Source organism: Xenopus tropicalis, chromosome 10, assembly GCF_000004195.4.
Source record: "Xenopus tropicalis strain Nigerian chromosome 10, UCB_Xtro_10.0, whole genome shotgun sequence".
NCBI classification, from domain to species: Eukaryota; Metazoa; Chordata; class Amphibia; order Anura; family Pipidae; genus Xenopus; species Xenopus tropicalis.
Genome location: NC_030686.2, coordinates 22,251,851 through 22,273,837, shown reverse-complemented (window position 1 = coordinate 22,273,837; position 21,987 = coordinate 22,251,851). Strand labels below are relative to the sequence as shown.

The 21,987-nt window shown below is 37.5% G+C and overlaps 1 protein-coding gene across 2 annotated transcripts in view; it reads right to left on the bottom strand.

Moving 5' to 3' along the window:
* Positions 1-5,819: 5,819 nt before the first annotated feature.
* ezh1 (enhancer of zeste 1 polycomb repressive complex 2 subunit) overlaps positions 5,820-21,987 on the bottom strand; it is a 37,367-nt gene continuing 21,199 nt past the window's right edge. For both annotated transcript variants that reach the window (XM_031894474.1, XM_031894473.1), the window contains exons 14-22: positions 21,502-21,593; positions 20,503-20,543; positions 15,020-15,145; positions 14,515-14,693; positions 10,523-10,618; positions 8,623-8,704; positions 8,304-8,384; positions 7,767-7,851; positions 5,820-7,351 (exon numbers count right to left, since the gene is read on the bottom strand). In XM_031894474.1, the coding sequence (XP_031750334.1) occupies positions 7,291-7,351; positions 7,767-7,851; positions 8,304-8,384; positions 8,623-8,704; positions 10,523-10,618; positions 14,515-14,693; positions 15,020-15,145; positions 20,503-20,543; positions 21,502-21,593 (843 nt within the window). In that variant the 3' untranslated portion in view covers positions 5,820-7,290. The remainder of the gene's footprint in view (positions 7,352-7,766; positions 7,852-8,303; positions 8,385-8,622; positions 8,705-10,522; positions 10,619-14,514; positions 14,694-15,019; positions 15,146-20,502; positions 20,544-21,501; positions 21,594-21,987) is intronic.

Sequence of the window (21,987 nt, the reverse complement as noted above, 5' to 3'; positions counted from 1 at the left end):
CAGCTGCCTCTTCTATCTACCAGTAGTTTTGGTCCTCGTTTTAAGGTATACATACCAAACAAGTAACTGGATTGACAACAGTTAATGGACTGTCCATCAATAAATGGTGCAAAAAATGGGTCCAAACTGTAGAATTTAACATAAAAAGACCATAGTGTGGGTCTGTATGTGCAGTTTATATACACAATATCTATATTTCTGCTACATACAGTATGGCAGGAGTTTCTAACTGAAAAGACAATGCATTTTGAGTGAAATAAATCCTTAAATTGGTCACTCACATTGGGGTGAGAAATATAGGATCTATTTAACTGTGTATTTAAAGAATGTATGTATTATATATTATATGAATGGCAAAAATACCCTCTGTATTGAAAAATACACACATTGTGTTTGACCAAGCTCAGCTATAAAGAAATAAAAAGATTTAAAATGGCAACACTTTTACTTGTATTAACTTTCTTTGCTTCTTACAAGAAAGCTAGGGATTCAGTATAAGTTTTTTGAAGCATTATAGAGAGTAACTACTGCACAACTGAAATCCTTATGTAATTGTGAAAGCCCTATTATAATTATATAATGTAAGAATCATTTTGTGACTCTGCTGATAGAGGTTAGGCAGCATAGTAGATGTGATTCTTCCCATTTCAAGCCTTAAACATGCAACTATACATTGCCAAAAGTAGTCCTTAATTCTACAACTGAATGTTCCTTATCCCTCTGCATTGATTAATATTATTATATACTTGCTGCTGTTCCGTGTTGCACTAGGAAACATTATATTTTGTTGATGCACTGCCCAGTTGGCACACTGATAGAAGAAAATCTATACATGAGACATCATAGGGAAAGTTCCTGATAATTAGATTTCAGAAGTGCAGCCCTCGCGCTTCAGTCTTTAGTTCCAAGAACTCAAAATGCAACAGCAAGTAAAGGCTGGCTTAGATCTCTATGTGTACCTAAAGGTGGCCATGCAAAGATATTATTGTCTAATTCACAAACAGGCATAACGCCCTTCAGTTTTTATATAGAACTACGAGTGCAATTAAATAAAAACTATACATGGTACAAGGGTACATAATGTATCTAATGACAGGTCTGGACTGAGGCCCAAACAAACCCCTACAGGGCGCAGCCGCAATGGCATTCGTCAGAATCTACAAATTGCCAGTCTGGACCTGTCTAATAACAATATCTGTATATGGCTCATGTGGTGGATTCACCGCTTATGTTTTTCACCAGGTAGAGAAGATTCCCTGCAGCCTGTCATTTACTTTACCATTTAATTAAGTGCCAACATAAATCCTCTTTTCTATCACTACTGGAGCTTACAGGGTTAACTAGCAGTACTGGAGCTTACAGGGTAAAGCAAGTTCGAGTTTTTCAGATTTTTTATGCTATTTTTTGTGCAACAATTTGAAAAAGTCAAGGTTATCATGCGTCAAGTTGAAAAAGTTGCATTTTTTGTAACTTTTTCCCCGCATGTTCTCTTTACTTTAGATTTTTTGATAAATCGTGGAAACTACATTATACATGGTTTCAAAATAAAGTTGAGATAAATTTGAGTTTTAGTATATCTGCCCCTTAATATTGAATACTTTAATTCTACAGACAAACAATGATCTTTATCAAATATCTGAATTTTTGGATCCCCAGCCATCAATAAAGGAGCAATTGATCAATGAAATTTAAATAGAAAACAGAATTGCAGCAGGCCCGGAAAAACTCACAAGAGTAACCTCTGATAGGAAGACGTTATTGCGGGTAAAGGAGGAACTGAAGTGGTCAGAGAATAGACTGAAATATAACTGAGTTATATCTAAAGTACCTATCACCTATAGAGAACAGTAAGCTCTATGTATATTTTCATCTAACCATGCAAGGTAGCCTGCTGTTATGACATGGCCAGGGCTATGAAAAGGGGACTCCTCAATTGACCCTTTGCCTTGAGGCACCCCACTGAACCCCCTTCTTACATACCTTAATGAAACACCAGGAGACAAAGGTGGAGTAAAATGGCCACAGCATTTATTCATGTTTTTTCAAATAAATAGGACCATGCCAGCCTAACCAAAGGCATTATTTTATTTAAAGAGATTGCTACTCTATTGAAATCCTAGATAGATTTTTAGGTCTTAGTTTACTTGGAATGCTTGGGATACATGGGGGGGGGGCAAACGAGGACTTAGGGATAGAGTTTATAGAAGTTATCAGCTATGCATTAGCTTTACTTTCGATGCAGTCTCTGAATGTCACCTTATTCTATTAAGGGTAACATCATATATGAAGTCTCCGTAATATGCAGGGTCCACAAAAACGCAGATAATAGATTCCATTCCTATGCATAAAATGACCAATATTGCCAAACAGTGCTTAGCGAAAAGAACCACATACATCTTAACTGCTTTAAGCAATTTCAAGCACAGTTACAATAAGAACATTTGTTTGCATGTTTTCAAATAGCAGCCCAAAATGGTGCAACACTAGCCAACCATTAAACCGACTAACCTAGTACCCCTGCTATGGCCCTATCAATAACAAAGTAGGGGCCAAGGGAGATATTGTTGGGTGTTTGAGATGCAGATTTGGCTACACCTAAGCACATCAACTGACTTATTGCACTTTATTCTGTCAGTTGTACCCACAAGCCTTCAGGTTTGGTTTTTATTACAGTTGCATTCACACCGTACTTTTCACAGCAAACGCACATTCACAGGCCAGTGTGCAAGGACCCTTAAAGGAACAGTAACACCAAAAAATGAAACAGCTTTAAAGTAATAAAAATATAATGCACTGTTGCCCTGCACTGGTAAAACTGGTGTGTTTGCTACAGTAACACTACTATAATTTATATAATAACCTGCTGTGTAGTCACGGGGGCAGCCATTGAAGTTGGAAAAAAGGAGAAAAGGCACAGGTTACATAGCAGATAACAGATAAGTTCTGTAGAGTACAATAGTGTTTTATCTGTTATCTGCTATGTGCCTGTGCCTTTTCTCCTTTGAATGGCTGCCTCCATGACTACATAGCAGCTTATTTATATAAATTATAGTAGACTTTCTGAAGTAAACACACAACTTTTACCAGTGCAGGGCAGCAGCACATTATATTTTAGTTACTTTTATACACTTTCATTTTTTGGTGTTACTGTTCCTTTAATTTTGCTATCCAAATGCAAAGCCAAAAAGAACCTGTGATTGAGGAAATGCTAAAAGATACACAACAGCACCAAGTCTCTTAATTTCTATAATTTAAATGGATGACAATATGAACATAGAAAGCATGGTTAATGTGTATTATGTCGTAACAACAACAGCTCTGAATACATCAAACAGAAAGTTATACCCATGCATATAATTACAAGCACATTAATGTATAGATTTGTAGATTTATTTAGAGAGAGAGAGAGAGAGAGAGAGATTTCTTATTGACAACTTCAGTTTAAAACATACATATATTTTGTCTTATATAACATTCAAATTTGCCTTTGCAATAGAGACAGAATAGCTGAGTGGAGATGCTTGAAGCAAAAAGCTACCGAGATATTGGCATACTTGGACCCTCTGTGCACCTGGGCAAACTTAGTGCCTTTTATTACATATGGAGGTTATTGTATAGAGTTACATGCATTCTGTCTAAAATAAACAGTGATGGACGAGAGTGTAACTTAATCTGTGACCATGTCTTCCTTCTCTGCACAAAAGTATATGAATGGCTGAGGCCTTTGCTTGCCATGGTTGAGACATTTTCCTATTTAATAACAGAGCATTAACTTGGATCAAGCTTATTGGACCATGTATGTGGCCTCTCTGATGCCTGTCTGACAAAATCTGACTGATAGATAATACCAATAACTGAAGACCATTGGCCATCACATATGGTCTTCAACAGACAGGTGTAACTCCAAATTATAAGTCAAACATGCACCCAAAGCCAAACAACTGAATCAAACAAATATGGCCCAGCGCATATGTGGTCCTGCTTGTTTGGTGAGCTCATGTATGCCCAGCTAACAAGTTTTTGGTGCCTGAGGCTCAGGAAAATAAACAAATGTGCACAAGTTTATACAGATGTCATTATTGGGAATATAAACAAGGCTTCTCCCTAAGCCAAAGTCCCATCAGGCAATCATTAAGCTATTCCTTCCAGAACCATTCTTTTCCTAATTGAGTAAGCATGAAAGAAGATTGTGCACAGCTCACAGTGAGCAGTGCTATTACACATATTTGTCTATTTAAGGATCATTTAAAGGTACACAGCAAAGGTGATATTCACCTCAAAATTAAGATCTAGGGTCCAATTACAAAATTTAAACCACTATTTTATTCTATTCCAACTCATCTTCTGCATGAAACCTAATGGCCTCTTTCTAAAGAACTGAAAAAGGCTTACTAAAGATAAACTTTCATATAACTTGGCAATATCTTGTTCATTTCTGTATTGCAATGAACTATTTTGGTGAAAACTGATTATTAGACATGCATCAGTTGACATCAACATCATTGGCCCATGTCTTATTTTCCATACACATGAATATATATATATATATATATATATATAATAAGACAAAAGTGGTCTGTAATGTTCCTTTTTCATATTTTGTAATAAAATTTATCTTTTTTCAAATATTTTAAATCCTGTGAGTGCTGACACTTTTTTGTCTTATTGTACTATATTTGCTCTTGCACCCAGGTATAATCATTGTTATTGTGTCCAGAAAAGTGTGAAGGGAGCGCATGTATAAAGTGAAACAAAACAACTGATAGTGTGATAACGTTTTGAAACTTTGTTCAAATAACTAAACCAATCACCTTATTGTGTGTGAAACAAATTACTATATCCACCACTGTGTATAGTGACTGAAAAGGCTCACCAGAGGGCGATGAAGTCAAGCTCAACAGTGGGAGACCAGGTTAGATGTAGGCAAATCCCCAGTTCAAACGGAAAGAGGAAAAAACGCCAAATAGTGTAAAATCATTTAATATAAAATTTCTGCTAAAAATAAAACTACTTACAGACTGTAGAAAGTAATCAGGCAAATAAAACTCAACGCGTTTCGCGTACCGCGGTACGCGAAACGCGTTGAGTTTTATTTGCCTGATTACTTTCTACAGTCTGTAAGTAGTTTTATTTTTAGCAGAAATTTTATATAGTAAATTTGTTTCACACACAATAAGGTGATTGGTTTAGTTATTTGAACAAAGTTTCAAAATGTTTTCACACTATCAGTTCTTTTGTTTCACTTTATACATGCGCTCCCTTCACACTTTTCTGGACACGCTTGAGACCCGGTCAAAGGGGTTATATTCGTAAGAGGAGCAGCAGTATCACAGCCATTACAGCACTTCACTGGAACTTTATCTAAAGCGCTGAGGACCGTGGTATGTTTCATACCTTTGTACATCCATAATCATTGTTAGTGGTGTATACATACATATATACAGGTATGGGATCTGTTAACCGGAAACCCATTATTTAGAAAGCTCCAAATTATGGAAAGCCCATGTCCCATAGACTCCATTATAAGCAAATTATTCTAATTTTTTAAAATTATTTCCCTTTCTCTGTACTATGAAAACAGTACCTTGTACTTGATCCCAACTAAGATATAATTAATCCTATTTGAGGCAAAACAATCCTATTGGGTTTAATTAATGTTAAAATTATTTTTAGTATACTTAAGATACAGAGATCCAAATTACGGAAAGATCCCATATCCGGAAAGCTCCCGAGCATTCTGGATAACAGGTCCCATACCTGTATAGCAAAAAATATTCCATGACTGGCACACCCTATAAAATTGTCACAAGGTTAATGCGACCATCTTATATAAAAAATCTGACGTTTCGGTCCTCAACAGGACCTTTCATATTTATTGCTAAATAATTAAATTTGGCTGCACACCCCACAAGATACAAGGTTTTTTGCATTGGAGTGCAGACACTGCAGAGACTGATATCTACATATGTCATAGAATACCAATGTTTACTAAACTATAAGCTTATTTTAATGTTGACTTTTTCATAGAATGTATGATGAAAACCAATACATTAATCCATCCACATTAGTCAGTCAGCATTTCCTTACAGTACACTACACCACCAAACCATCAACATTTCCCTGTCCCCCACACTTCAGTCCATCAATGTCTACCCCCTATTTTCCACCAGCTTTCTGTCTGCTACTTACTCCCTTCCTGCTTGGTGGCATGCCCACCAGTTCTTTATTCCTCTCTGAGATATGCCTGCTTGCTTATTCTCCCTCCCTGCTAGTTGACATGGCATTCCCATTCCCCCACTTGAACTTCCTGCCCTTCTTACCTACTCACGTGGCTGCCTATTCCCTTACTGCTCAATGCTACTCCATGACAGCCAACTCTTTGGTCACATACCGGACTGCTTCTTCCATCATTCCTATTCAGTGACATGGCAGCCTGCTCCCTCCAACTTTTTTACTAATTCACTAGTTCTTCCTGGTCTATGAAACCAGGGCCTGTATATTCCCATTTAACCCTGTTACGCATTCCAGGACATGTCTGTGTGTAGTTTTTGTGTGTAGGATTGGCTGTGAGGGTGAAACAAGTGATTTCCATATAGAGAAGTGGCCTAAACATAATGATCAGTGTAACTAAGGAACAATGAGCCTAATGTTTTTGACAAGTGCATGCCTACCATTTGTGATAAAATTTGAACCCAGAAAAAAATTGTAGCAACAGAATAGTCAGAATTAATGGCCAGCAAAGAGTTCTTTTCACAACAGTACAGTTTTATGGAGTCCTGTGTCAGACTGATGTGTCAGTTCCCATGTGCCCACCAGGACATTTTAGACAACGGGTCCACACTTTAAAAGTTATTCTTTTCTCTGTAATTGCTTCCTTTCTTCATTTATTCTTATAAATAGTCCTTCTTCAATGATGCCTTGTTTTTTCTTGCTTGGGTTTTCTCTTTTCTATCCCTCTTCTGTTACTTTGTTCTCAGTTCTTTTTTAGTCTTTGTCATATGCTCCTTCTTTTACTCTTTTCCTTCAACCTCTTCTCATTTGTTAATTTCCTCCTCATTTGCTCCATTTTTTCTCTTTCCTACATTAAGGGGGAAATTCACTGGTAGCAGTATAAAAGAGCAAATGGTTGAGCGAACAAGAGATGCCTGGCAATATCAGGAGTTTTTCTGGCATCCATTCCCAATGCATTCAAAGGGGATGGGAAAGAAGAAAATGGAAAGAGACAACAACAAACAGCATCATCACAAGGTGCAGTGACAAAGTACATGAAACAACCAAATTTCGAAGACATTATATAATGTCAGTCTCTCGTTCAATACCAACATATTTCAGGGCATCAGCTTGGCTGTATCTGAAAAACAAATCAGATAGAAAAAAAACACTGCTTAAACAGACGTTACGAACCAGTATTATCCATAACACAGAAACCCACTAGAAAACCTGTATACTGGTGATGTGTGCCACCCTAACTTGCCCCTTGTCAATCAGGCCCAACCTGGCCTGCTGTTGAGAAGAGACTTGAAGACCAAAGCCTAACCCACCCTCTTAGCTAATGTCAGAGGTGACATCAAAGAGACTAGCTAGGTGAAGCCCAGCCTCAGCATGCAAATAAAAAGTTGTGTGTGCTTTAGCTGAGCAGTGATAACCCCCACTCAAAGTCATGGTCCATTTTCCAGACCAAATCCACCCAATCTGCAGCTACAATATCAAATATCAAACATCAATAAACTGTACATTTCATTCCATTAAATCTAGCACCATCTTACCTGTAATCAAAGAACAATTCTTCTCCTGCTTGTATGGTTCTTTTAGCAAAGATTCCAATCCGATGGTCTCCATTCACCATTACCACTTAAATGGTAACAAAATTTGTATTTAGTTGTATAACAGATTGCTATCTACTTGTTGCCTCAATGACCAAAATAAGTACTGAGCTTTTCTGAAAGCAATAGAGGTGGAGGTCTCCAGTTTAAAAAAGGTAAATTATAAATGAACAGGACTCACTATAAAGAGGGCAGTCAGATTTGACCAAGTGAATCCTTACTAACTTCTAGCTCACATGCTGACCCTGCCTTATTTCATTGCAAATCTCTAATTCCCTAATACGTCAGGGCATACTATGTATTCAGCTCTAAACCTACATTTGGATAAATCAGCCCCTATGTGTCAGATCTCTGTATTATTGTAAAGCTTTGCATAAATTGCTGTTGCTATATAAATACATGATTACAAAACAATAAGCTGAGACAGAAGTGTCACTATTTTTCAATAACCAGCATGGGATGCCCTCAGTTTTACATTACCTTTTGCATAACAATTGGGATGAACAGAGTGATTTGCAAATCTGATTTTGTTTCCTTTACGTGTAGCATCAACAACAAAATCTAAAGAGAAAGCATTAAAAAGAAAATATAAGAAGTGAAGCACAAGGTGTGATACCAAGATTACTTTCCAGGTGCTGCATTATTAGATGCTTATTGCCAGCTGTAACATTTAGACTGACCCAATTTTAACTGAAAATATATATACACCACAGGGTTAGGTCTGTACCATGTAAGGGCTCATTTAAGAATACCCTAACTAAGTGCTGAATGACTAAGGAACATAAAATAACTGATTTACCATTGTTGAGGTTAAAGAGAAAACTGGACATATATTTGTCATAAACTTTTCCTCTTCGATCTGCTTCGTCTTGAGAGATCAGCTAAAAATATAATAAGTAGATAATACATAAATACCGAGCAAGAAAACTACCAGATTTTTATAAAAACCCACATTTTTTTGTCATCTGAACATCTTACTAGCATCTCATGTACTAATTTGTCCACAGCCCCAATAATGTTGCAAGGGATACACTGAAGGGCATATTTATTACAGTGTGTAAGCCAACATCACCCGTGAGTTAAAATCAGATCCAACAAAGTGGCGACCTTTTCGGAACACATTAACTCAGTATTTCTACACCTAAAAGACAAGGCACACTCCTTTGAAAATAACAACGTCCAAATTTTGGACAAAGAAGACCGCTGGTTTGAAAGAGGTGTAAAAGAGGCCATTCATGTCATAGTGGAGAAACCATCCCTTAACAGAGGCGGGGGACTTCAACACCATCTGTCTGCTACATACAATGCTGTTCTAACATCTGTACCCCGGCAGTTTCAGAACTCTTCACACATCCATTCATGCAACTCTAACAAGTAACAGCTGTTTGAAGAGTTGCATGATACTTTGGTAATCCTTTCAAAGTAACTCCACAGCATTCACACCTCTGTGAGTTTCAGATGTCACCTTTCTGGAGAGTTACATAGTGCCATTGTGATTGGATTAGTGGAAGAGTATATATGCTGAGGACTTCCCATACCAGTCAGTTGAACTGAAGAAGCTGCTCGGATGAGTAGTGAAACGTCTTCAATGATTACCAAACAAGTCCAGTTGCTTTAAATTTATTTATACTAGATATCACCCGTGAGGTTGCCCATAGCAACCAATCAGTAATTAGAAATTATGGTCACCTACAAGTTAGAAAACAAGGCAAATATCTGATTGGTTGCTATGGGCAACAACATTGGTGATGTTAGTTTACACACTATAATAAAAATGCCCCGTAATATGAAGCTGCAGACATTTTTTGCATGTGGGTAGAGAAACAAAATGGACGAAAGGAAATATACAGGATGGTCAGGGTTGGAAAGAATTAAAAAAAGGAGTAATAAAATAAGATGATCAACAGATAATTATGCACCAAAAGATTTTACTCCCTACACTTTCCCATGAACTCTGCAGACCATTAGGAAACAGGGCGTTTTGGGCACAAAGTTGATGGGAGGAGTGGCACAAGCTCAGCCCTGAATAGTGATTCTAAGGGGGTAAGGATATCATTGCATCATAGTGTAATACTTTAGATAGTGTTGTATGTAAATGGACAACACCCATTTCTCAAATCTGAAGAGACACACGCAGAAGAGTGATCCAGTGAAGCTGTGGATAATAGTGGACTGCTCTGATCTTCCAGTCACATTCATAACCTTTTCGGCACCCATGAATTATGCCTGTCTAGATCAGTGATCCCCAACCAGTGGCTCAGGAGCAACATGTTGCTCACCATCCCCTCTTATGTTGCTCCCAGTGGCCTCAAAGGTGCTTATTATTAAATTTCTGGCTTGGAGGCAAGTTTTGGAAACACAAAAGACACCGTTTTACTCCAAGCAGAGCTGCCTGCAGGCCAGCAGTCCACATGCAGCTACCAAATAGCCAATTACAGTCCTTATTTGGCACTCCAAAGAACTTTTTTCATGCTTGTGTGGCTCACCAACATTTACATCTGAGTGTGGCTCATGAATAAAAAAGGCTGGGGATCCCTGGTCTAAAGGGTACCATTGTGCACATCCCATGGAGGCACCTGCAGAAGTGTACTGAGAGTGACACACTGGTAAACAGCATGCTCCTGATATAATCTGCTCTACAAAAGTAACACGGTTTGGGTGTATTGAAAAATATGAAGCATTTCTCTGTGCGCACTGACCTCACCGCAGTATTCCGAGATGAATTCATTCTTCTGGACAGACTCTTTAATGAAGGTCCCCCACCCAGCAACATCAGACGGTGCTAACAGCAAATGCTAGAAGAGGCAGGAAAAACAATTATTTATTAAGTATATTAAATTGAATAAAACAGTTTTTAACAGTTGTATTCCCTGTTAAATAAACATAACATGAGTTAGTTACCACTGTAAAACAAAACAGTCAAACAAATGGGTGAAGGGAGAGGATTGTCTATACAGTGCAATAAACTGTCTTTCTAGATGCATGCTGTTCCTTTAAAGTAGAAATAAAGCCTATAAATAACCCCCTTGTAGGCCCCAGAGGCAGCCATTTTGATTCATCAATTTCCATCAAAGAAAATGTAATGGGAAAAAAATTAAAAAGGGCCCTCTCCACTGCATGGCCTTGATGTTTTAAATTTACATTGTATTATGTACAATATACAGCGCAGCTCCAGTGAATGAGGTGAACATAATTAAGTCAAAGCCTTTAAGAGACAAAAACTCCAGGTACTGAACGGACCGTCTAATGACACATAATTGAACAGTAGTATTGCTACAGTAAATGCATTCATGAGATCCGATTGCTGACGTGCAACCAGTTAATCCACTGCCCCCATTTCTAAGGCTCTCTATACATACATTTTTCTTTTTTAACATAACATAACATCCACTAGCACAACCTAGATACTCTTTGCTACATGTTGCCTGTGATGTTTAATTGTTACCTCAGCTCTCCCTCTAACAGACTTTGTCTCAATGTAAAACTCTGTATGCTTTGATAATTATTAGGACTTGTGCATTTCCTTTACTTTTTTATTTTTGTTTTTATGTTTACCTTTACTTTGATATTTCTTTCTGTTTTTGTTGTTGGTATTTGATATCCCCGTACAGTGACGTAAGATGACATCACCCCCACTCCTTCCCGCCACTGTTTAAGGCACTGTGTTGTTTTATTAGTCACTTTGAAAAAAGCTAGTGTGTTGGCCGAAACATCAGTCTTCTTGCAATAAACACTTTTTTTTCCATAAGTCCTGTGAGTGCGGATCCTCTTTTTGCTGTATCTTTAGTTCCCTTGGACCTGCACCTAGGCTCCTATACTTTTTCGGTAGATGTGAGTGCCGGCATCCTTATGGGTGTGTGTAAGTTCAAAGGTCACTCCCCCAACAATTACTGGATCTAAGTAGGGACATTCCACAATCCTACTTATAGAATACCCATCAACCAGGGTTCCCCCTTCAGAAAATAAAAGTGCATAACCTGTAACATTCCTAATACAAGCAAATTTGTAACAACAAGAAAAAAGAAATCTTCAATATAGGGTATCCATATTGGAAACAACATGCAAGATGACACATGTGCTTATAACCTCTTTATAAAACCATAGCCATCCCCTTTAAGAAAAAATTGTTATATAGTACTGGAAATACTTTCTTTAAGCAATGCTTCCTTTTAGATAAATGCACATGTGTCATCTTGCATGTTGTTTCCAATATGGATACCCTATATTGAAGATTGTGTGTTTTTCTTGTTGTTACAAATTTGCTTATATTAGGAATATTATGCACTTATATTTTCTGAAGAGGGAACCGTGGACAATGGGTATTCTATATCTACAACTCCAGAAACAAGAGAAGTGTTGGATTTATAATTTGCAGACATTACATCCACGGGAGCTTAATACAGAATATGACCTGTATGCATTTATCTAAAAGGAAGCATTGCTTAAAGAAAGTATTTCCAGTACTATATAACCATTTTTTCGTAAAGGGGATGGCTATGGTTTTATAAAGAGGTTATAAGCACATGTGTCATCTTGCATGTTGTTTCCAATATGGATACCCTATATTGAAGATTTCTTTTTTCTTGTTGTTACAAATTTGCTTGTATTAGGAATGTTACATGTTATGCACTTTTATTTTCTGAAGGGGGAACCCCTGGTCGATGGGTATTCTATAAGTAGGAATGTCCCTACTTGGATGCAGTAATTGTTGGGGGAGTGACCTTTGGACTTGCCCCTATTTATGGATAATCACAAATGTAGAAAAAGGCAGGCACTCCGGTATTCAAGTGAAAAAAGCGATTGTTAAAAAAAGGATTTGAAGTAAAATCGCAAAGTTTATTAAAGCTTAACACATATTACAGCTAAGCCTAACGCGTTTCATACCTTTCGTTACTTAATCATAGGCTAAATGAAAAATAACATACACACAGTATTTAAGACATAGGGAGCCAATAGTTTTGCCAATGTAATTAGCTGATGTAAGTGTAATTAACCAACCAGAAGTTTGGGTGGCTAATTAGGTAACAGGCACATGAAAAGGCCAAAAAGAAAATGCATATGTGTTTCAGCAAAAGAAGTCTTTACTATAAATACAAATATATATATATTAAAGGGTAAATAGAAGGATAATCAAAGTTATGCAGTCTATAATATATAGTTCACAATGCATAAATAGAGTCGTATATATAGAAAGAATACTATATTTACCTTCTTATTTACTCAAAGTTTATACAAGTGTATAAAATTCAGATAGGCAGATTCAAAAGGGTAAAAATGAATACAGTGGTGTTTACCTTTCAAAGTCACATATTGTTTACACAAATTTGCACATTTTGAAGTCTATAGTAGATAGTTAAGTAAATAAAATGCATTTATAGGTAGATTTCTATAGTAGGACGGAAATAAAATGTCTTTATAAGTAGAAAACTATAGTAGGAAGATAAAACGCACTATATAAGTGAAATAATCATAGGTATAATCATACTTTTCAGGGATATATCAGACATAGCATGATACGTCGTATTCAAAGTTAAGACCATTAGGTTGTCTAGTATTAAGATAGAAAATCCATTTAGTTTCTCTCTTTATGAGAGTGTTAACTATATTACCCCCTCTTGGGCTAGGGATGACCTTATAGGTTACTTAAAGATCTATTTGAACAATCTTGAAAGTGGTTAGCTATAGATGTTTTGGACTTAATGTCAGTAATGTTTAAGACATGTTCTCGGATCCTTTCTTTCAATTTTCTATTAGTCTGGCCAACATATTGTTTCCCACATTTTGTACAGGTAAGAAGATATATAACAGATTTTGTATTACAGTTTATAAAATGCCTAATTGAGTACATTTTTTTAGTAGATGTTGACAAGAAAGTGTCAGTTTTTACCATAAAGTTACAAGTGATACATCTTTTTGATCCACATTTAAAGCTTCCTTTTGTATTTAGCCAGGTTTTTTCAAGTCGGTTCGATTTAACCATACTAGGGGATAGTTTGTTCCCTATTGTTTCAGTTCTCCTTGATATAAACTTTAGGCCGTTATTAAGTATAGATCTCAATATGGGATCTGTTTTCAAGATAACCAAATTATGATCTATAATATTTGTTATTGCTTTGAACTGTGGACTATAAGTAAGTATACAAGATAGGGAGATAGGTATTTCTTTAGGTTTAATTGAAGTTGTTTCTGTGGTTATAGAGGCATCATCTGATGATATATTCATATTATTCTGTTTTTTATATCTATTGAAAAGATTAGCTCTATCAGTAGCTGCTGCTCGTGTAAAAGCAGTATTTAGAGTGTCCAAAGTATATCCTCTTTCACTAAGTCTTGTGTATAGATCTCTACACAGTATATATATATATATATATAATGCCGAATACTGAAAACTTTGTTCTTAATGTATTTGAACAATTAAAAGTTCATCACATCAAGAATGTGGTTGGTTCTGTACACAAATTCTGATAAGTCTCAGCAAGTACATAGAGGAAAAAGTGCATGAGAGCAAGGAGACTGCTGTAAATAATCTGGTTTTTGAGCAAAGATGAAGAATAAACAGCCTAATAAAACTAGACAACAAAAACAGATCTAGGAATTATACTTCCCCTCGGATGTGTGATTATTCACTTCCCATTTTTATCCTAAGCTTGCAAAGCACCCTTACAGCTTAGCTAATGGAACCATCACATACCTTTTTCAGTCCTCTCTGGATGCTACAGTTTTTGCAGGACACCACCTTAGAATCCCAGTGTTCGGATGCTCCACATGTCAGACACAGATCTGGATCACATTCTCGTACAGCGAGGTAACATGGACACTGCTTGGTGTTACACTGGGTTTTGCATCGGCATCCTGGAAAGCGGTTCTGACCTATCAGTGAAATTGTTATTTTCAGAGCAAGAGGTATTCCTTGAAAGGGTAAAAAATTAGCTCATTCAGTTGGGTGCAAAAAATGCATAAATTCTGTCTGAACTTCCAAAAATAAATACAAGGGATTTTTCTTAACACAGACAAAGGCAGTTTGAATAAGATGACATGCACTGCAATTTTACTAAAATATCTGTTCAGGATGCTTTTTTAAGTTTTACTGAAATTAAAAAATTAAAAGCAATTGTGTATCTAGATGGAACATGGAAGATAAAAGATGATCCTTTCTAGAACTTAAAGCTTGTCCTCCATAGCAGGCTACTACTTACAATCTGGGTTGCACTGGCAGAACTTTTCACAGAAGTTCTGAGTCATAATGCAGGGACACGTGCTGTCACATGGGTGATCCGGGTGGTCACAAGGCTGGTAATTGTACACTTGGTTTGCAGAATTATCTGATACGAGGCAGAATGAGTTCAACAGTTAGTAATGCCGAAGTCATGGTATTTACAAAAAAAAATTCAGTGCAAAAAAACAGCATTCTATGTCAATGTAATGTATAAAGAACTGTTCAGTTCATCAAATACAGAATTAAATTATACAAGAAAGCAACTGTAGAATGTAGTTTAAAGACGGAATATTTTCACAAAGAGCTATTCAAATTTGCTGCATGGTACTTACAGATTTGGCATCAAGTTTTGCTGATTAATCCTGCACAGAAGCCCATGAATGTATAAGTATCCCAGAATGCTACATCCCTAAGTTAATATAAAGACCATTTATAATGGTTAATATGTATGGAGGAGTGGGTTAAAGAAAAGTCTGCCCAGTTCCAACGTAAGCGACAATGTTCTTGAAATCTATATTGCTGTGATGCTGTTCTTCAGTTTCCACAACAGGTTCCTGTTCTCAACCGCCTTAACATAGCAGCGAAATTAGAAAAGACGACACACATCCATTACAGCTCAATCTTGACCTCAATCCTCTCTTGTTTTCCATTATAACACAGACCTGTTTTCCTCTTTCCTCTTTGGATATTTTTGTCTACTCCATTGCTTCCACATATCTAAAATCCAAGGCCATATTAAACTCCTCCACCCCTGAACTAAGCCTAAGCACTGATGTCTCATTTTTCTTTAGTTCTTCCCAGGCACTTCTCTACCACCCTTGAGACCTTTCCCTTTCTCATAAATGACAAATAGTACATAGTTATATAGGGTTGAAAAAAGACCAAAGTCCATCAAGTTTAACCCTTACAAGTAAACACAGCATACACAACCTATACTTACCAATCTATACTAGCACATACATAAACTATATATACAAACATTAAAACTAACTGTAGATATTAGTATAACAAAAGCCTTGGATACTATGCTTGTTTAAGAACTCATTCAGGCCCCTCTTAAAGGCATTAAATGAATCTGCCTTTACAACATCAATAGGGAGGGCATTCCACAACCTCACTGCCCTCACAGTGAAAAACCACCTACGCTGCTTCAAATGGAAACTTTGTTCCTGTAATCTAAAGGGGTGGCCTCTGGTACTTTGATGGTTTTTATGGGAAAAAAGAACACCCCTATCTGCCTATAATCCCCTCTAATGTACTTGTACAGAGTAATCATGTCCCCTCGTAAGCGCCTCTTTTACAGTGAAAACAACCCCAACCTTGACAGTCTCACCTCATAGCTTAAATCTTCCATCCCCTTTACCAATTTAGTTGCACGTCTCAGCTCTCTCTCCAGCTCATTAATATCCTCTTTAAGGACTGGAGCCCAAAACTGCACTGCATACTCAAGGTAAGGCCTTACCAGGGACCTATAAAGAGGCAAAATTATGTTTTCATCCCTTGAGTCAATGCCCTTTTTTATACAAGACAGCACTTTATTTGCTTAAGTAGCCACCGACATTGCCAGGAATTAGACAACTTGTTACCTAAAAAAAAATCCATTAAGGATACCCCCAACAAACTACCATTTAGTAGATAGCTTGCGTTTATATTATTTCTACTTTGCACTTGTCAACATTGAACCTCATTTTCCAGTTTGCTGCCCAGCTTTCCAATTTTCTCAAATCGCTCTGCAAAGTGGCAGCATCCTGCATGGAACTTATAGTTTTGCACAATTTAGTGCCGTCAGCAAAAATAGAAACAGTACTTTCTATGCCCACCTCCAGGTCATTAATAAACAAGTTAAAAAGCAAAGGACCAAGGACTGACCCCTGCGGTACTCCACTTACAACACTGGTCCCATTAGAAAATGTTCCATTTACCACCACTCTTTGTAATCTATCCTTCAGCCAGTTCTCTATCCAATTACAAAGCGTTGTTGTCTTCTCTACTTGAACCTGCTCCTATTACACTGCCTAGTACCTCATGTCTTCACATTCATTTCCATCTTCTGTTTACTATTCCATTCTTTAAATTATGCCTGGTTTACAGCACTTCATAAAGACCAGTTTGACAGATACAATAAGCTCTACATTTTCCCTAGTCTCTCTTTTAAACATTGTAAACCAACTGTATTCCTCAGTTAAAGGGAAACTCTGGCTTCCAAGCCAAAATTGTTAGAGACACACAACACATAAACCTCTAATATACTGTAATCTGTTTCTTCAAAAGTATGATTAAATACCATTTTTATATGCTAAAATCCAGCTGCAGTTCTTCTCTTTTTGCATCATTTGAAATCTTGGCACAGGACTTAACCATGCTGTATATCGGAATAACTGCTCTTGTTCAATAAAATTCTCTTCTCTCAAAAATGGATTAAGTATCGCCTGTATAATGCCAATCTGGATCTGATGGACTGAACTGTTCTGTGTAATAATAATTTTGTCGCAGGCTGATGATCAGTCACCTTATTTACCTGTATTTGTAAGATGTAATGACTTTACAGATCACCGATTTTAACTACACATATCCCAAATATATATAGTGCATACATTTCTCTTATAAAGATGGCAGATGGTTGCTACACATATACAGTATATATATTGTTTACTTTTGAGTAGCCAAAACGTCAGTTTCACTTCTGAATAAACATCCTTTGTTTGCATAAGACCTGTGAGTGCGGCTCCTTTGAACTACTGGCTTCATGCTTAATATGGTTCTGCACCCAGGCAATTTATGTGTGAGTATGTACATGCATGTGTGGGTATACCAAGTGTTTCCTGCTATGATTTTCATGCTATATGCATGTAATTGCTCCCAAAGCTCTACTTGAGATATACACCACAAAAAGTATCCAGGCACATTTATTGCCAAAAGGTATCCAGACACTGGCTAAAAAACATTCACATCAAAACGGTCTCCAAAAGCAATTTCAGCACAAGAACTATAGAGAGCATGGTGTTTGTATGGGTGATCAGAGACAAACAAACATCACAATGTGCAAAAAGTAAAATGGTAACATAGTAAGTAACATAGTAAGTTGGGTTGAAAAAAGACATACGTCCATCAAGTTCAACCATAATGCCTATACCTAACCTGCCTAACTACAAGTTGATCCAGAGGAAGGCAAAAAACCCCATCTGAAACCTCTCTAATTTGCCTCAGAGGGGAAAAAATTCCTTCCTGACTCCAAGATGGCAATCGGACCAGTCCCTGGATCAACTTGTACTAAGAGCTATCTCCCATAACCGTGTATTCCCTCACTTGCTAAGAATCCATCCAGCCCCTTCTTAAAGCTATATAATGTATCAGCCAGTACGACTGATTCGGGGAGGGAATTCCACAACTTCACAGCTCTCACTGTAAAAAATCCTTTCCGAATATTTAAATGGAACCTCCCTTCTTCTAAACGGAGTGGGTGCCCTCGTGTCCGTTGGAAGGACCTACTGGTAAATAAAACATTAGAGAGGTTATTATATGATCCCCTTATATATTTATACATAGTTATCATGTCACCTCTTAAGCGCCTCTTCTCCAGTGTAAACAGACCCAACTTGGCCAGTCTTTCTTCATAACTGAGACTTTCCATACCCTTTACCAGCTTAGTTGCCCTTCTCTGGACCCTCTCTAACTCAATAATGTCCCGTTTGAGCACTGGAGACCAAAACTGAACAGCATATTCTAGATGGGGCCTTACCAGTGCTCTGTAAAGGGGAAGAATAACCCCCTCCTCCCGTGAATCTATACCCCTTTTAATACAGCTCAAAACCTTGTTTGCCCTTGCAGCTGCTGCCTGGCATTGCTTGCTACAGCCAAGTTTATTATCTACAAGGACTCCAAGGTCCTTCTCCATTATGGATTTGCCTAGTGCAGTCCCATTAAGGGTATACGGGGCTTGCATATTTTTACATTCCAGGTGCATGACCTTACATTTATCCACATTAAATCTCATCTGCCACTTAGCTGCCCAGATTGCCAGTTGGTCAAGATCCTGCTGCAGGGATGTCACATCCTGGGTAGAATTGACTGGTCTGCAGAGTTTTGTGTCATCTGCAAACACTGATACATTACTCATAATACCCTCCCCTAAGTCATTTATGAACAAATTAAACAAAAGTGGACCCAGTACAGAACCCTGAGGGACCCCACTGAGAACCTTATTCCAAGTAGAGAATGTGCCATTAACAACCACCCTCTGTACCCGATCCTGTAGCCAGTTTTCTATCCATGTGCAAACGACTTCACTAAGACCAATAGACCTTAGCTTAGAAAGCAGTCGTTTGTGGGGAACGGTATCAAATGCTTTGGCAAAATCCAAATAGATTATATCTACTGAATCCCCACTGTCCAGCTTCTTACTTACCTCATCATAAAAAGCAATGAAATTGGTCTGACATGACCTGTCCTTCATAAAGCCATGCTGATTACTGCTCATAATGCCATTCTCCACTACATAATTTTGAATGTGATCCCTTAACAAGCCTTCAAATAACTTGCCCACCACGGATGTCAAACTTACAGGCCTATAATTGCCAGGCTGAGATCTTACTCCCTTTTTAAATATGGGAGTGACATTCGCCTTCTTCCAATCCCTAGGTACCATACCTGATGAGAGCGAGTCTGAGAATATCAGAAACAAGGGCCACTGCAATTCTGCCCCTAGCTCTCTCAGTACCCGAGGGTGTATTCCATCTGGCCCCGGTGCCTTGTTTACATTTATCGTGTGTAACCCTTTAAGCACCATATCCTGTGCCAACCACTGTATAGTTGGAGCTGAGGCAACAGTGCAGCTATTGGGTGGGACTTGGCCCACTGGCTCCTCTACTGTATACACAGAAGAAAAGAACTGGTTAAGCACATCTGCCTTTTCTGTATCCGCTGTAACCATATTGTTATTATAACTCAATGGGGCCACACCCTCAACCTGGTGTTCTCAAGGGTGATAAATGGCATTTAACTGTGCAGATTTCACAGATGCCAGGAGAACAGTAAAGTTTGGTGGAGGCTTATTAATGATTCAGGGTTGTTTTCCATGGTTTGGGCCTTACTAAAGTTTTTACTAAAAGCAAACCTTAAGGCTAGAGCTTGGGAAAGGCTCACAGGCAACTAACTGTTTTGGGAAGGCTTTTTGCTGTTTCAGAACAAAAAGGCTCTTATTTACATGGGCAGAGGGTATCATAGGTTTGCTGTAATAGGAGTAGAAGAACTTGACTGGCCTGCACAGAGCCCTGACCTCTATCCAACTGAACAGTTGTGCAATGAATTAAAACTGAATCTCATATAAAGAAATCTTCATATAGTCCCCTGGAACAAGTTATCAGCTGAACTAGTTGCGCATCTGTCTCCCCTCTTCTTCATACTAACAGCTTTTCATGCATACAAGATGCAGGTAATAAATACTGATTGTCAAAAAAATCTCACCTTTTTTTAACTGTATCTTTCTGCAGTGAGCTGCCCATAATCTACAGGGGAAAGAAAAGTATATTACAATAGAATCTTACATATTTTTTGTATGAACAACATTTTCCTTTTTTTGCCTTATTTATAACTTGCCCTTCCTTTCAACCTAATTGGAAACAGATCTGTGTTTCTGTGCCACAGTTTACAGTGCCTAATACAGGAAACTGAAGAAATGTATAAAATATATAGCATTATTGCAAAAAAAGTGAAAAATGTTGATCAAAACATATTTTTGTTCATTATTTTCTTATTTTTTTTTATGTACAACACAAGGTGCAAAGTTAGTCATCTAACATTGTTGCATTGCCCCAATTTAATTAAACTGCTATAGATTATAAAATTCTTTAAATACCAAATGTAACAACTGCATTTCTTTCATGATCACAAACAGGACACTGACTTAAAGTGGACCTGTCACCCAGACATAAAAAGCTGTATAATAAAAGCCCTTTCAAATTAAACAAGAAACCCCAAATCATTTTTTTATTAACACATCCAAACCCATTATAAAAGCATTTAAAAATCCCAGCTGTCAATCATATATTGCCTGCCCCGCCTCTATGCCTTAGGCATAGAGGTGGGGCAGAGAGATACTTTCACTTTCAATTCAGAACTTCTTAGATGTTGCTGCCCTCCTCACATTCCCCCTCCCTCCGCACCATTTAATTGTGTAACCAGTGCATGGATATGGGCATCAGGTCCCCCATACTGGCACAGAAACAAGATTTTGGCAGGATTGCAACAGTGATTGATAACAGTGTCCACAAAATGGAGCCTGCCTGCTTACTGCAATTGTGAATTCCAAGGCTGAAGAAAATATGATTAAAATAATTTATATAGTGTAAGTAAAGTTTATTTTGCTTGACAAACACAATAGAAAACAATATGGAATTATTTCTTAAGGTGACAGGTCCCCTTTCAGTTTTACAAAACTTTACAATTTTAACACCTTAGCTGTACCTGTGCTTCCGTTTCTTTTTTTGTGCAGTGCTCATTAGTTCCTTTGCTGGCACTTTTAAGAGCAAGGAATCTGTCACAGCAAACTGGAAAACCTTTGACAAAACCCAATAAGAATGAATTAGAAATCAAGCTATCTACATACTTCTAGTATGTTATCCGGAAGATTTCATTTTACGCAGTTTGTTTAAATAAGAGAAGTGATTTTGCGTTTATTGTATCAATTACAATATTTCAAGGGACGTATCGCCCTACCTGATGAAGGGGTATGCCCAGAAATTTTGTAAATTAGTGATCCCCAACCCAAACAATGTTGCTCCCAGTGGCCCCAAAGTAGGAGCACAATTTTTAAATTTGTGGCTTGGAAGCACAGTGACACAGTTTTACTTGAAGCAGAGCCTCCTGCAAGCTAGCAATTGGACACAGAGCTATCAAATAGACCAAATAGCCAATAACAGCCCTTATTGCAAACACTTTTTTCATTTGAGT